The 16256-nt window shown below is 45.2% G+C and overlaps 1 protein-coding gene across 1 annotated transcript in view; it reads right to left on the bottom strand.

The window, feature by feature from the left end:
- LOC128453123 (ankyrin-3-like) overlaps window positions 1–15281 on the bottom strand; it is an 84554-nt gene extending 69273 nt beyond the window's left edge. The window contains 1 exon segment of the mRNA XM_053435837.1: window positions 15159–15281. Within this exon segment, the coding sequence (XP_053291812.1) occupies window positions 15159–15281 (123 nt within the window).
- Between the last annotated feature and the right edge of the window lie 975 nt (window positions 15282–16256).

Genomic DNA, 16256 nt, shown 5'->3' with positions numbered 1-16256 from the left:
ACATTGAGATACAATATCTCCTCTTGCAGGGAGTCCTGGTCAAGATGGGCAGCAATGAAATAAAAAGCTTTTAAATGGAAATACATGCAGGGGAAAGTAACACACACACACATAAACACAACATTTTTCAAACATACAGTTTAAAACATGGAAAAGACAGATTAAAATAAATCAATATATCTGAGAATGCCACCTAGGCTAGATAATCGGAGTTACTTATTCAGTCAGTTAATTTAAGATACATACTGTACTGTATGCAGTGTGTGTGTGTGTGTGTGTGTGTGTGTGTGTGTGTGTGTGTGTGTGTGTGTGTCTGGCAGTGATAAATCTCTCTCTGCTGAGACCCCTGCAGCAGACGGCGAGGCTCCTCTCCAGACTTTGTGGAGAAGGAAGAGGCCAAGTCTGAAAGCTTTGTGTTCACATTCTCACTTCTCACTAAACCACCACAGCAGAGACGCCCCTACATTCAGCTTGATGCTCTCACATCCTGCAAACACACACAGACTGTATCTAGGTTGTGACCTGGCATTCATTTGTATGGGAGGACTTGAGTGGAACAACATGAAATATCTGTATAATTATTGTGTGTATTTTACTTCTCTGGATTTCAAAATCTAGAAAAAATACTATGTTCTGTAGTATACTTACTTTCAAAAGAGCCAAAGAATAAAACCTGGTATTTATTGTTAAATACAGTCTGTCAGTGAGCCTAAACTAAATCTGCTGTAAAAGTAATTCTGTATCTTCGACTTCATCATTATAATCGCTCATAAAGTTTTCTATAAAACAGAAAGAGGGCTGTTGTGTCGGCCTGTCGTCGAGCAGGCCTGAGCGGAGTGGTGCTGAGTGGTGTAATGGTTTGAGCCTGATCTTTGGCAGGCGGAGAGCACCAGACGAGAGCAGACCACGAGCCATCTGTCCCCCCTGAACCCCCCCCCCCCCCCCCCCTCAGCCTCCACACACAGATAATAAACTAAACACACACAGACGTCTCAGTAAACGTGTTAAAATTGAGGGACAATATTCTAATCTTCTACCTTTGACATGAGGCCAAGTGGATCAGAGGCTCCATCCAGACAGAAAAGGATGAGGAGGAAAGAGGAGGAAGGAGTGAAGCCTCGTGAGGAAGAGTGAGAGTGAAAAGGTGCTTGAATTTATCCAATGTCCAACACCCTGACCGATGAAACCCGCTGATCTTTCATGTAAACTTCTTAAATCTCTGCTCCTTCACAAACACAGGGGTTTATTACACGTTACAGCCTCCTATACGCTGGAGTGATGGTCTCTCAGATCCTGCTCAGCCAACAGAAGGCTATTAGGTGCTGAAGCAGCCAGCTGCCCCTCAGGCAACACAAAGTAATAGGCTGTTGAATGGGGGGGGGCCCAAATCCATAATAGCAGCAGCGTGGCAACAAGACAGACAGCGGCAGTGTTGAGAGTAAAGAAATTCACTATGCTATGAAATGGTCGTTATCCCAGAAGACAAAGCACTACACTACAACCGCACTACACAGCAACACGCATTCTGAAGTGTGTATATTTCTTTCCAGCTGGAGGGATGACAGCAAATACTCAGGCACGTTAGTCCCTTAACAGCAATTATGGCGCCTTGACCGAAGCACAACATCAGACCCGGAGGTCACGGGAGTTTAAAGGGTCAAGTGTGGGCCTGAAGGAGGATTTCATTATTTTTAAGGGGACGGCATGCAGGGGAATGATCATTCATTCCGTCTCTCATTGATTTAGAATGAAAAACACCAGCAGATGTCAGTGCAACAGTCCTCGTCACCGCACGTCAGGTGGACCCTGGGAGTCGCGTCATGTGACTTTCTAAAGGGGAGAAAGGAGAATTAAAAAAAGCTTCCTCTGATGTCATCTCTCCTTGTGTCGCTGGCCGGGCTCATGAGCAGCGTCTCTCTATCAAATGTGCTGTGTTGAGACATGGGACACGGAAATCGATAGAGGGAGGGGTACAGGATGATCCAGAATGTCTCTCTCCTCCTTCTCCTCCTCCTCCTCCTCCTCTCTGGGCTGATTTTCTTTCAGCGGGACACTGCAACATGAATCTGCTCCACTGGTGCTCAGCAATACAGTCCCCCAGGATTTAGACCGATCCTCAGGAGGCACGCCGGCTCAGGTAGATCTTACATGCTGAATATTCGGCAAAACAGTTTACAATACAACTGAAACAAGTCTCAGGTGTGGACTGTTACTTATAGTAACTTTATTTCAGACGTGCTATATGAGGTTGAAAGGGAAAAGTAACCAGAACGGCAAGAACATCCAGCTGCCATCATTTGTAACTGTCACCCAGCAACACATCCACTGTTGTTTGTTCAAACTAGAGAACAAAAAAGGAATAAAAAGCAGCGAGTCAGTGTTTAAACACTTTTCTGATGCATCACATTCTCAGTAAGTCAAATATTTGGGTGAGACCTTGATGTGGTCTGCACATCACAGTGTGACTGTCACAGCAGGTGGAAGGCAACAAGCAGCAAATGACTGCTGGCAGTTCGGACTCAGCCTCTTCTCCAGAACGGGAGACATATATTTTTTTTGGGTGGCAGCACTTTTACTTTAGCCCAGTGTTAGTGACCCCCCCGCCCCCCCCCCCCCCCCCCCCCCCCCCCCTGCATGAGGGCATGTTGGCTGACCCTCTGTGACCCCCCCGTCCCCCCCGTCCATCCATCCATCACACACAGCTCATCTACGGTGCAGCCATGTACGCTCTCACAACACGTTGACATACAGTAGGCAGTCTCGAACACGTACTTTGTGTGGCGCAATGCACAGAGCAGGATGGGTGCACGCGCGCACACACACACACACAAACACACACACACACACATTTTTCCTGATATGGTGCATGTGCATGCAGCGCGCTTCAAGGTCGCAGCCGAGCATAGAAACTAATGACCTATAATAAGACACAACCTTGACTGATGATGGGTACAGTCGGTTAGCCTGGCTAGTGCACACACACACACATACACACACACACGCGCACACACACACACAGAACAATGATGCTGAGCTGCGTTCTTCACTGAGGTGGTTTCTCATCTGCCACACTTATGATTTGACCTAATATTTTTCAGCCGTCGTCTCGTCTCTTCCTATGTACAGAGTGTTTCTGTTTTATTCTCTTTCCTACTCACCCTGCCCCGACCATCAGACATTTCCTGAGAAGTTCTTCTGTTTTCTGTCTATTTCAGGGGACATATCTGGGACATATATCGTCCGTGTTGGTTTAACCTTGTGGTAAACTTGCATGTGACATGTGTGGCTATGTTGCCACAGCAAGGGGACACGAACATGTGATATCAGGGAGAGAACCTCGAGGGTTCTCTTCACCTGATTAAGTGATATGTGTTTCCATGAGGACACTTTGAGGCCGTGACGGTGTCAGCAACAACTCAAATGATCAAGTCACGTCTAAGAGCCTCCACCCCCACACTGCGCTCACCTTGAAGTGCCTCTTACATACAACATTAACATGTGGTGGGTGTAATCTACACTCACACAAACACACATGGAGAGAGGCACAGGTACAAAGACTCAAACACACACACACACACACGGCCTACACACAAAGAATGTGTATAATGCCATCACATCATAAGGCGGTATAAGAGACATTTTATTCTCTATCATCTTTGGAAAGTGACGGTGAGTTGATGGGTATGCACCTGTAACATGCAACTTCACCACTAGGTGTCACTAAATTCTACACACTGAACCTTTAAAGACCTTTAAAATCAATTGGAAGTCAATACGTTCCATTTAATTTAAAGGTCAAAAGTACAAAAGTCAAGCTGACCCTGTGAAACGATGAACAAGCACTGCAGCTTCGTTTTTTTTTCTGTTGCTGTCTCCTCTGTGTCATTTCTGCTTAGTTCCAACACTTCTTCTAATTGGACGTTTCAGCAACTTGCATGTATGTAACTGGCCGAGAGGCCATTTGGGCTGTCAGGGTAGGAAAGGTCCCGGAAAAGTTAAAAGCGCAATGTGGGTGTCAAGATGGCTGACACACAGCTGACAGCATCCCCATTCAGCAACACACACACACACACACACACACACACACTCACACACACAGTGACAGCAACCTAGTCAGCAGCAACACTAGCAACAATCTGACTCATGTTGCTGCGTCCCGTTGCATCAGATCAAACCTTCAAGCTGACAGATTGCAAAGTGTGCAATTAGACAGTAAGGACAATGTGGTGTCTACTTTTTAAAACTGTAGTGTGTAACTTTTTACTGTAGCATGTAGTCGGATCCATGCCAAAAGTTAATGTTTTTTCTTTCTTGACCCGTGTCGGCCATAGCTGTGAGAAAAACTGTAGTAAATAAAATATATGAAACTCACTCTAATACCAATTCTTGATTTTCAACATTTAGAAATAGAGGATTAGCATCTTTTGTCGTTCATTGGTGCATATTGTGCAAAAGCAATGTCGCCAGACACCTGCTTCAACACAACTGTAATACCAACATGACACTTCACAGAAGGTGAAAATAAAGTTGTGGTAAACCTAAAAACTTGAATTCACTAACAGGAGGATTTTAGACAAACACAGAAGGGAGTCAAATCCTTATTTGTTCTAAAATCGAGACCAAGCGACAGCACACAGACGATCTGCTCTCTGTTCTATTACTCACTTCCCTCCAGGTAGGAAATGGCTGGGTGGGAACATACTAGTATTATAGATAAACAACAACATCTCTGAGTCGAGCCGCTTTCAAAACAACAACCAGGGAGGAAAACCGAAAATATCCAGTGTGAGATTGTCAACACATGGAACACACATCATCATCGAGGGAGCTGGCTGGAAGATGCTGCAGGGCTGTTCTATTTCCAACGTGATGGGGTGTTTGTTAAAGAGGCTGAAACCAAACAGGGTAAGAAGCACCAGAGGAGGAAGAGGAACCAGATGATGCCGAAGATCATTTACGACCTATTGGTTCAGTGATGGTGGAGAAGAATTAACAACCAGGAAACAAAGAGAATTCACCGTGACTCAGTTATGCATGGGAGAGCGAGCTCATGTGTTGGTATTGACCGTGTGAGCTGAGAGATGATGAAGCAAAGATCAGGTTTTACCCTCATCATCAGTTTTAACGCTCTTCATTCCTGTGGGATGTCAAACAGCAGCATTTCACTGGTGACAGATCCTCCCCGATACAAATAACGTTGAATTCAGAGCAGAAGAAATTCCACTTTGAAACTTTCATGAACAACGGATCGTTTTCTGGATAAAATCAACCAATTATTTGGGATTAGAAATCGTCAGAAAAAGAAAAAAAATATGTCTGTTACAATTATGACGCTTGAACCAATGATTATCACAATTGTCCATCCTTCTATTCGTTCATTATCCAAAATGCTAATCTGTGTATATTTGGACAAAGCTGTACCCAAAGACAGTTCAAACCTAGATCCATCTGTGAGGCTGAAACATATTCTGTCAATCAACAAATCGATTAACTGACTAATCATGTCAGCCGTGATAATAGGTTTTATCCATCCATCTGCTCAAAATCCCTAAAATCAGGTTATACGATTAATCATTTCTCGTGTCAAGTCATTTAGTTTCAGCTTCATTTAGCATTCTTAGTCCTGCTTTACTCTTTTCACTCTTCACACCATCTCTCCACCTCCTCCTCCTGTGTTTGTGCCCTTGCTGTACAGTATTAGTGATGGATTTCTGGCAGGAACAGTGGGCTTGAAGGGCACCTAGAGCCAGAGCACAGCATCAATCCTGAATTACTGTTCTGCCCTAAGGGGGTAAACTCATATCACAACATGTACAGAGAGTTCCCCTCGTGGCACCAATCCCTTCTGGATATAAAGTCTGATTCAAGTCTGCGTAAAAAAAACCTCTAGGATCTTTAAAAAGAGGAATCTGCGAGATAAATGTCACATTCAATACAAAGATACCACAGAAAACGATCGCTTTGATAATCCTCCGACACCGATGGTCATGTAGGAGTATTCATGCCAATCTCACAATTTCCTGATTATTCATGAACAGAGTGGAACCAGTAAGAACCAGTAAGAGGAAGGGAGACAAAATCCAAAAGAAACATAGACGTGATCTGCTGCAGCACCTCATCCTGGGTTTTCACACATGCTACAACTTGATACTGCAATTCAGGAATCCTCTCTGATAGTGTATAGTGAACCAGGGTTGTGATGTTACATCACGATATTAATCCTCCGCCGCCTCACTCGCGTCCCGGTGACGAGAGTCTTCACGTGGATGATAAAATACACTCGCGTACCCACAATGTGCTGTGAGCGGTCACTGATAACAGAGAGCAAACATGTTGGGCAAAGCTGCTCGTGAATAATTCAGCATCAAACATTAGGGCAGACAGAATGCTTTGCTACTGTTCTGGCTGTGCACACAACTGTTAGGAAAACACGAGAACTGCAGCCAAAGACCTCACTGTGCATGTGTGTGTGTGCGTGTGTGTGTGTGTGTGCGTGTGTGTGCGCGTGTGTTTGTGTGTGTGTGTGGGTGTGTGTGTGTGTGTGTGTGTGTGTGCGTGGCTCTACTGTCTAAAGGTCTATTTATCCAGTGATCTGACACATAACCAGCTGAGTAGAAGAATACCAATCCCAGCTCGGAGCTACAATCAACCTTTTCCCCATCAGCCGACATTATGCTGAATTACAGCGTTCTGCACAGGGCCGCTTGGAACCTGTCTCACACAAGCCAGCAGATGACAAAACACATCATTTCACCTGGTGTTTTCACCGCTGACTGTACCGCGCGGTGCACACAAGGCCAGGCACACGCTGGAAATACAGAGTTCCCATGCTAGGATCACACTGCTACACAGAACGCAACCTTTTCACACTAAATTAGCTCCTTTAAGGTGCGATGGAGCCGCTCCCCCCCGGGGCCCCGAGCAAAAGTACATTTGTGACAAACCGGGTTTAAGAGCCTCTGTTGTAGCTGAGTCTATTAGGCCGGACATAACATGAGGTGTATTGTGCTTCAGAGTAAACATCTGAGAAGAAAATGAAAATAGAACGAACCATAACAGATTAATCCTTCTCAGTGAAACAAAGAGCAGACGAGTTGTGTTTGGAGAATGGGGGACGGCTGGACGTGTAAGAGACAAAATGACTTCCCAGCACCATCAGCGTGTGCAGAGAGAGAAAAGGTGCATCTATGTTTGGGAGTTGGGGTTTGGTAGATGGGACAGAGGGGGTGGGGTGAACATGTTCTCTAATCATGAATCCAGGCTTTTTTCTGCTCCCAAAGGGACACTGAATATCCCCCCCCCCCCCCCCTTGCTGCTGCCACCTCCTCCTGCTGCTTCCCCCCCCCCCTCATTTACTCTCCCTCTCTCCGGCCCTTCTCTCTCCCTCCCCCCACGCGAAAGAGCTAACTATGAAGAGGTGTGATTACCATCGATCTGTCCTAACAGAGCCCATCGCCTCAGCCTCTGAGCTCCAGCCTGCATGGCGGGGGTGCCACCGAACCGGGACCACACCATCCCGCCCTTGCCCATAGAGACAGAGGCTTTGTCTGGGGGGGGGGGGGGGGGGACACACGAGGGTGACGAAACCTTTCACAGATATCGTGAATTCAAAGTCTGCGACATGTTTAAAATATCTTTGCATCTCCGTTGTCTCCGTTGCTTCCAGAGCTGAGCCGGGACCTGGAGGCTCGGCTTGACGATCAGTTGATTCCAGTTATCGCTGCACATGATGGCGGCGTGGCAGGTGGTTAAGTGGAGGACAGGGAACCGGCGTGGTGGTGGAGGCGAGCAAAAAGAAAGTAATTATCAAGCCATACAAGCATCAGTCCCATGGGTCAACAGAGTGGTGTGTGTGTGCGTGTGTGCGTGCGTGCGTGCATGTGTGTGTGTCAGGGGAGGGGGGGGGCAGCATCATTTCAATAGGATAAGCTTTATCTGTGAGTGGATGATTAGCACCTGCCACATTTGCATTAATGCACACACACACACACACAAACGGGGCTGCTTCAGTCAACATGTCTTTTTTCCTTGGGCACCATGACAGGCGCTCTATGAATCAAGGTTATTATCACTATCATCATTATTATTATTATTATTTTTACTGATCGTTCACCGGCCGACTGTGTGAACGTGTTCTGGAGCGCCGACATCTTCCCCTGCCGTGTTTCATCCACCAGCTGCGCCTCTCGTCCACTTCTCTATTCTTATCTCTCTTTTCTCTTATTCCCTCCTTCCATTCCGGAAGATCCTCTTCTCTTCTTCTCTCTGGAACTCCTCCACACCTGCCCACCGCGTCTTGACCTTTCCTTTCTCTCCCTCCGTCCATGCCTCATCAAGTCCGCTGATTCATCTCCTGCTCTTTCTTTCCCACTATTCCGTCTCTGTGCCATTGTTTGTGTGTGTTTGTTGCAGCTAATAATTATTTCCATGACTGATGAATCTGCTTATCGCTTCCTCGATAAATCACCGGGTCCATAAAATGTCAAATAACAGTAAATCCTAATCCCAAACCGATGCCAGTTAACTGTTTGTTTTGTCCAAGGAAACATAAAACAAGACATTCAGATTGGTGTCACATAAAACAAAGAACAAAGCACGAAAGGCAAAAAAACTGCCATTCTGCAAGGGGAGCAAGATGAACTTGAAATCTGACAAATAATTCCGGGCTCCTGATCCACTGACAGTGTCACTAAACCCAAATAATGTTCTACAGTTGCCAGTTTAGTGAATTTATCACAGGTAAAACTCTCCATTCCTACATTTCTTGTGTGGGAATATGTGATTTTCACACGGAACTCATAGATATCACACGCGAAGACAAAAATATGAAATGGATTTTTTCACCAATCTCCATTTTCTACGATTTTCTATCGGACTGAAGGACTTAATGCTCCTTAACGTTATGGATTAATATAATTATCCTATGTCTTCTAATACATGCTAACAACCCTCTGAGTTGTAAGGAAGTGAGAACCTCAGTTTGTGTGTCATTCTTACTCATTTAATGAGCCCTGAGATTATATAGAACTTTAATCTTGATATATGTGTCATGTGGAATAACATAAGTAGTCCAACATACAGTAGGGCACTACTTCAGAGAGAGGAAGGGAGGAGGGAGGGTGCACATGGATTGGAAGAATGGCGAGAAGGACGCCACTCACCTTCAAATGACCTTTAGGCTTACGATCATGCTTTCTCCCCTCTCTCTCTCTCTCTCTCTCTCTCTCTCTCTCTCTCTCTGACTGACTCTCTAATTCTCTACATTTCTTCTTATCTCTCACTTGCTCCTCTCCGTCACACACATGCTCTCTCTCTCTCTCTCTCTCCATCTATTAGTCCTCATCCCTTCCTCTCTCGTTCTCTGCCCCTCCCTCTCGCTGCTCTTCTCTCTCCGACTCTTCGGTGCAAACACACACTTCATCAAGCGCCCGCATGAAAAGACAGACAGCGGTTTAATCTAGTGTTGAACACAACTTAAATAACCTGCTGCAGATGTCAGATCTTCTCAACCAGGAACCACGACTAGACAACATGGATTTTTCTCCCCAGTTGTAGGACAAACAAATCCCCCTCGTGCACTGGTTTCCAGTTACGAAGGCTCCATAAGAAATACCACCACCACGAAACACACACATACACACACAAGAGCACATGCCATCACCCAACAGTACTCACAGTAAGGACCCTCAAAGTGGTGGATCAATAATTAGAACAATCCTTATTACACGCTCTCATTTCCCCTTAGAGACTGAAGCTAATCTAGAACAATAGCAGCATACAGTGGAGCATGTCGCCCATTGGAGCATCCTGCACGTTTGCGGCCATGTGAAATACAAGTGTGTGGATTAAAGACTGACTGATTAACTTGTGGTGTGTTTAAGTGGAGAGAACGATTGGATTGACATTCAACAGAATCTAATTTGATCCGCAGATCTCTGACCTGAGTTCAGGTAGTGCAGTGGATCCGAGTTTGTCTTAGAATAAAACATGGCAACAATATTTATGGAAAAGGTGGAGGCTGAATGACGTTTAGAAAGACAATCACAGATTAGTAAAGCTTTTTTAATGGGAGAGTGATGCATTATGGGATATTTGTAACCTTTAAGTTGTACTCCTTTAGATTTCACTCCTGGTTAAACTCCAATCGGTGATTATCTTAAGCGACAGTTTATTAAAATATTTCTCTAGTGGAATGCTTTTTTAGGAAATATTTAATTTGTTTAAACAGGAATTAAGTGATTAATCAAGTACGTAAATTTATGAATTTAGCATCTCGAAAAACTAGACATGAGACTCAAATAAATAACAGAGAAATAGTGGTTAATAATTCTGATATGGTGTAAAGAGAGTGAACATTTAACTGTGAGATCAATGAGATCAAATTGTGGTGGATTAAACACCACATTGTTTTCTCGTGAATCCCTTTTGCTTAGGTCAGCATCCAGCGTGAGGGAGGTGGACTCTAACTATATGGAGCAGTAATTACTGAATGTTAATTCTTTGAATGACCGGTGCAGTAGCAATGCAGACCATAATAGTCCGGTGAGCACAGCAGTATGCACAGTTTTGCTCGCTCTAATCATTCCTCCTGTTCATACTATTAACTGATTCATCCTACCATGCTTCAAATGACTGATGAAGGACAAAATCCACAATCCTCAGTTTGCTCTACATCTGATTCTGGAGAAGCAACTGCTTTTCAGTTCAATTTACACACATCACACTCCCACCATGTTTATAAAAAACACAATAGACTCGACATCAATTGTCATTTCAATAAATAGACGCTTGGAAGGCTCCGCAGACCCACTCCTGCCAGCCGTCCTGGCGGTGGCCATCTTGATGGTTGAAAACATTTTGTAATAATGGGAGGGGTTCCCAATGCCAATGCAATTAGCAGAAGCATGCATGAGCGCTGAATTCATTAACCTCCATCATTTATGGGCTGGTGGGGAGGGGAGGAGGTGAAGGAAGGAGTAGGTTTGGGGGGGGGGTAAGGGAAGCGACACACGTGCCGGCTTTGTTTCAGTCCGGCCAGAAAGTGGAGTGGAGAGAGATGAGTGAGTAAAATGAGACAGGGAGCAAAATAAATAAAGAAAAATGAGAGATAAAGCTATTAAATTATGCAGTGATATTATGTATCGTCCCTTCATGCTTCCCTAAAGCCTGATGAGACTTTTCCCCCGCGGTTTATTCTCCCTCTTAGGGCCGGGCAGACTCTTGCCTTGCCACTGTTGCCATGGGCTTGCTCTGAAGGCAGCCAGGCTGACATCCAAATTCAACACTCCCCATCGGCCTCCAGCAGTCTGCTAAGATTCACCACTGAGATCCGGTTTCACACTGACTCTCCAACGATGGGGACGAATGATGACGATGTTCACTTCTGATGATCGGACCATGCCGGGGATCTTTGGAATTTAGCAATTTTGTAAATGTCTGTTTTCATTAGGCTTCCAGTAAATAAAGTCGGTCGATGCATCTCCACTTTTACTAGAAATTAGGTCATAATATTATCTGTGCAGTAGCAGCAGGGGGTGGAGCTCCTGTGCCTCAGATGTCAATAGTCTTTTAAGAAGATACACTGGTGTAATAAGAACTATCTAGAATAAAAGACACCATCTTTAAGAACACATTTGGACGTGTGTACTTTGAGTGAGGAGGCAGAGTTTATGTCCTACATTGCATCAAGCCCCCAGAGGCCGACTGAGCCGCTCTAGCTTCACGTTTGAGAAGCTGACATTTCATCCTTCCTTATAAACTGTCTGTGGTTTAGATAATGACACAATAATTGGACGTATAAAAAAAAAAAAAACGGAAAACAGGCGCAGACATTCCTTGGAAGATAAAAACAGGATCAGATTATAGCGTAGAGAGAATCCAGCTCATGGCCCATATAAGCCCTGTGAGAGAAACAATAGGTACAGTACCAAGCGTATTCTGTGTACAGGAACAGTGTGTAAAATTGGGACACAGCACAAGGAAGCCTATGCTTTGCTTAGCACTCCCTCTCCCTCGGGGAATCCATTCGGGGCTCCTGGCTCTAGATAAGGTCATTAGAAGTAAAGCAGCTTGGAGAATTTATGTAACCGTATAACAGGGCTTTCCCGTTCAGACGCCCACTGTTGCTATTGAGTTTACACTTGTCACAGACTTGTTTTCATCACAACCATCTCAGGAAAATGAATCCACGCAGACACATTTGAAAGAAAAACAAAGATGCAAAGAGACGTGGTTTCTTCCCTGTACCTCGTCCTCAGAGCCTCAGGTTGACTACTGGGATCCCCAAGGTGCTAAAGTTAGGGAACTTTATATTCTTCAGTGTTGCTTTCCTCTCACACACACACACACACACACACACACACACACACACACACACACACACACACACACACACACACACACACACATACACCCACAGAACACCAAGTTGTTTGGCATCTGGCAGGGATCCCTCCCCAGACACCCTGGACTCCATTAGACCAACACTGAAGTGAGTGGAGTCTGATAAAAGCAGCTTCTACTCCCTCACATGCGCTTTCTTGTTCTCATTCTGCATTTTGATAGTCAGGTACTCAGGCTGTTTCCAATACAGTGTATTATATCTACTCTCTAGTATATTACTTGAGTCCATGTAGAAATTCCCACAGTGGAACATACCAAGAGATGACCCTGGTTTCTCCACCTAACTTTCTATGCGACTATACAGGTCTGTGATTGATGACAAGACCGAAAAAGAGAAGTTAGAGAGAAGTGACGTGAGAATGAGGGAGTGATTCTGGACACAGCCTGTGATTCATTGAACTGCACAGATTCATATAACAAGATGGGAAATTGCAATTTAAATAAAACACAAGACTGGAATATGCACACTGACACATCCTTCCATAAATTAACTTCTACTACTACTACACTACCTTAAACTAAATATGGGTTTGCAGCATTTCAACCTGCTTGGTGACTAATGCAAATGAATACACCGATGGGAAGGCAGCACTCTGCCTTTTACAAGTGTTCTCTACATAGTTATACACTCGCTTTACCTAAATATAGCATGTGGCTCTCTGACAGGAGTGACTCAAAGCAGTTTGATGCACAGTTTGCAACAAGATGAACAAATCGGTTTACAACAGGAGCAACAAACCTTAAGAGTTTGAGGTAGAAAGGAAACACTAATGACAAACTGGTGATACAACTTGAACATTATTTGGGCTTGAAAGGATTTTCACACATGGAGACACGTTGACGGTCAAATGTTCACGTTTCTGTTTTCCTATTCTGGAAATCTTTCATAGAGTCTCTGTCATTCTTTGTTGCTGCCTGTGACTGAAATATTCAACTTATCCCTCTCTTGTGTGTGTGTGTGTGTGTTATACTCACACGTGTCTGTGTGTTTCCACGTGTTGTTGGACACAGTGAAAGTTGGAAGGCCACCAGCAGGGGTAAGCATTGCATGATCAAGGTCAGCCAAAGAATAAAACCACAGGAGAGAACCTGGTGTGTTGAGAAGCTCATCTGTGAGGGTGTGTGAGTGAGAGTGACCCACAGCGACGGTCCAGGGTTCAAATCTCTCAAGTAAACATGACAAAGACCCAGAAAAAAAAGGGTAGAAAAATAGTAATAGAAAGACAGAGGAGGGAGAGAATGGTAGATTTGTGTGAGGACAGAGGGAAGGACGGAGAAGAGGAAGAGTATTATTCTTTGGATGGCACTGTGCACAAACCAGTCAATACAGCACCTCTCCTGTCTTCTCCTCTCCTCTCATCATCCCCTGTTCTCGTCTATGAAACACGAGCCATCATGAGGACCATAAAACCTCCTATTGATCAATATCTCAGACACATCATTCTCATACACAGAAGCACAGGAGAGATAAAGGTAATGTTCACCCACAGGCATGTTCACACACTTTAAACTATCCTCTTTGCGTTATTTATTTTTTGGTTTACAAAAGATTAGGCTGTGAGAGCTTTATTTATGTTTAGGCTGAGGTCAAATAACATTGGCAGCAGCATAATTCAAAACCCGGCACCCATGGGCGCAAAGTACAGTAAATGTCACTGTTATTGACTCACGGACAAATCACACCACATTCAATGTGTAGATTGCCGACAGTTCAGACTGTTGATGTAGATGACAAGTTAACCTTTTCTCAAAATTCCCGTTTCTATCAGAGGTAGCTGATCATTTTCATACCTTGTGGCTCCTTTTCACTATTGTGCCTGAGTGTCTCCCCCTGGTTTGTCCAAAGTAAAGAGCTGACATGTAAGAGAGGAAGAGGAGCGGGGAGGGAGACCCACGTGCACTTCACTTCCTCCTCCATCATATGAAAAGCTTTGTCATCAATAAATCAGTCGTGTATGCATTATACATGGCTGTCTGTGCATCCAAGCACACGCACACGCAAACACACACAGATACAAACCCACTGAACTACACACTCAAACACACATTTCCCCCCAAAAAAGTAAAAGGAGTGTGGGATGAGTTTTTTTTGCATTTTAAACCGTGTATAAACAAACATGACCTCATAGTTTACACAACTCCCAGCCCTCGTCTAATTTGAAACGAATCCCACAACACGGTTGCACGGATCGTACTCCTTGCAGAACAACTGACCAACTCACTGCTCACTGACACAGGGAACGGTACGCAGATGTTTAAGGAAGCCCTGAGTGACGTAGTTTTCACAAGAACCGTGGGAAACGTTCAAAGAGTCACAGGCAGGAAAACAAAACGCTCCATGTGTCCATCGGCACAGCGTTCACGTCCAGAGACGGGTCGCTGGGATCATCGGGCACAAACAGGTGAAGTTATGTTCTCAGCCATCGCGTAAAAAAAGAGACACACACAAGCATATGCACACACTTCAAACGCACAATAAACACACCAGAGCAACATCATCACACACGCACACATTTGGTCTACAAGGTTAAAGATGCCGCATGTCTTGGGTCTCCACGTGCACATGAATGTGAGCATGTACATGACGTGAGGAGGAAATCTCCAAACCAAGTTGATGTTGCTGGTCAAGAGGAGATTTAGAGACCCACACACACACACACACACACACACACACACACGGACACACACTCAGTCACGCTCGATTGATGCTAGCGGAGCAGATGAAGCCACCAGCCGAGCCAGCCAGTCCTCGTTACCTTCCTCTTTTGTTCCCGGGACGCTGCTCTCCTGCTCTTCCTCCGCTTCTCCTTCTCGTCCTCTAATGCATTCACATCCACTTCCCCCCGATTCTTCTTCAATTGGGAGGCCGCGTGAGCCATGATAGGTAAAAAAATGGAAGAGGCACCACACACCACACACGCGTGCCTCACCTGAAATCCCAGAGAAGTTCAGAGGCTATTGACAAAACCAGGATCTCAGTGTAAAAAATAGGGGTAGAAAAGGAAAGGGGGGGAAAGGGAAGAAAAATGCCCTTCTTGAAAAGGAGAATGGAGAAGAGTAGGGTTTCTCTTTGGAGGTATATCCTGTGTGTCCTTTCTTCTGCTCGTTCCTTTGGTCTGATATGCCCTTTCTCCTTCTCGTTCTCTCTTTTTCTTCTTCTTCTTCTTCTTTTAAAGTGATGAAAATGTGGAAGAGAGGAGGAAGCACCTTCTCCTCATCTCCTCGTCGTCCTCATCCTCCTCCTCGTGTGTCATCCGCTGGCAGTGAGAGAGGAGCGCGTCCAGGAGAGGTGAGGACAAACCGGATGGAGAGAGGAAAGAGACGCGAGCATCACCAGTACAGAGGTGGAGGGAGGAGAGAGAGAGAGAGAGAGAGAGAGAGAGAGAGGAGGGAGAGAGAATGGAGATGGAGGGAGGGAGGGGGGGCGGGTGTGAGAGGAACGGTTACCATGGCAACCACGCTCTGTTTCTGGTCTGTCCTCTTAAATGTTTCTTCCCCCCCCCCCCCCTCCCTCCTCCTCCTCCTCTCGGGTCCTCACCTGGTGCTCTACCGTGCAGATGTGTGTGTGCGTGTGTGTGTGTGTGTGTGTGTGTGTGTGTGTTTGCTCATGCACGTGTGTGAGATACCGTGTAAAAAAAGATTAATTGTGTGTTAGAGCGTGCAAGTGCATGAATGAATGAAGCAAAGGCACCCGGGGTAAGAATTGGAAAGGAAATGGTGAGGGGAAGAAACAGCAGTGTGTGTGTGTGTGTGTGTGTGTGTGTGTGTGTGTGTGCGTGCATGTGTGTGCATGTGAGTGTGACTGTGAGAGAGATTGTATACCCCCAACCTATTGGCCATCTCACACACACAGA

The sequence above is a fragment of the Pleuronectes platessa genome, chromosome 12 (genome assembly GCF_947347685.1).
Source record: "Pleuronectes platessa chromosome 12, fPlePla1.1, whole genome shotgun sequence".
In the NCBI taxonomy this organism is placed as follows: Eukaryota; Metazoa; Chordata; class Actinopteri; order Pleuronectiformes; family Pleuronectidae; genus Pleuronectes; species Pleuronectes platessa.
Note: the sequence above shows the minus strand (reverse complement) of the source record. Positions and strands in the feature narration are given on the sequence as shown.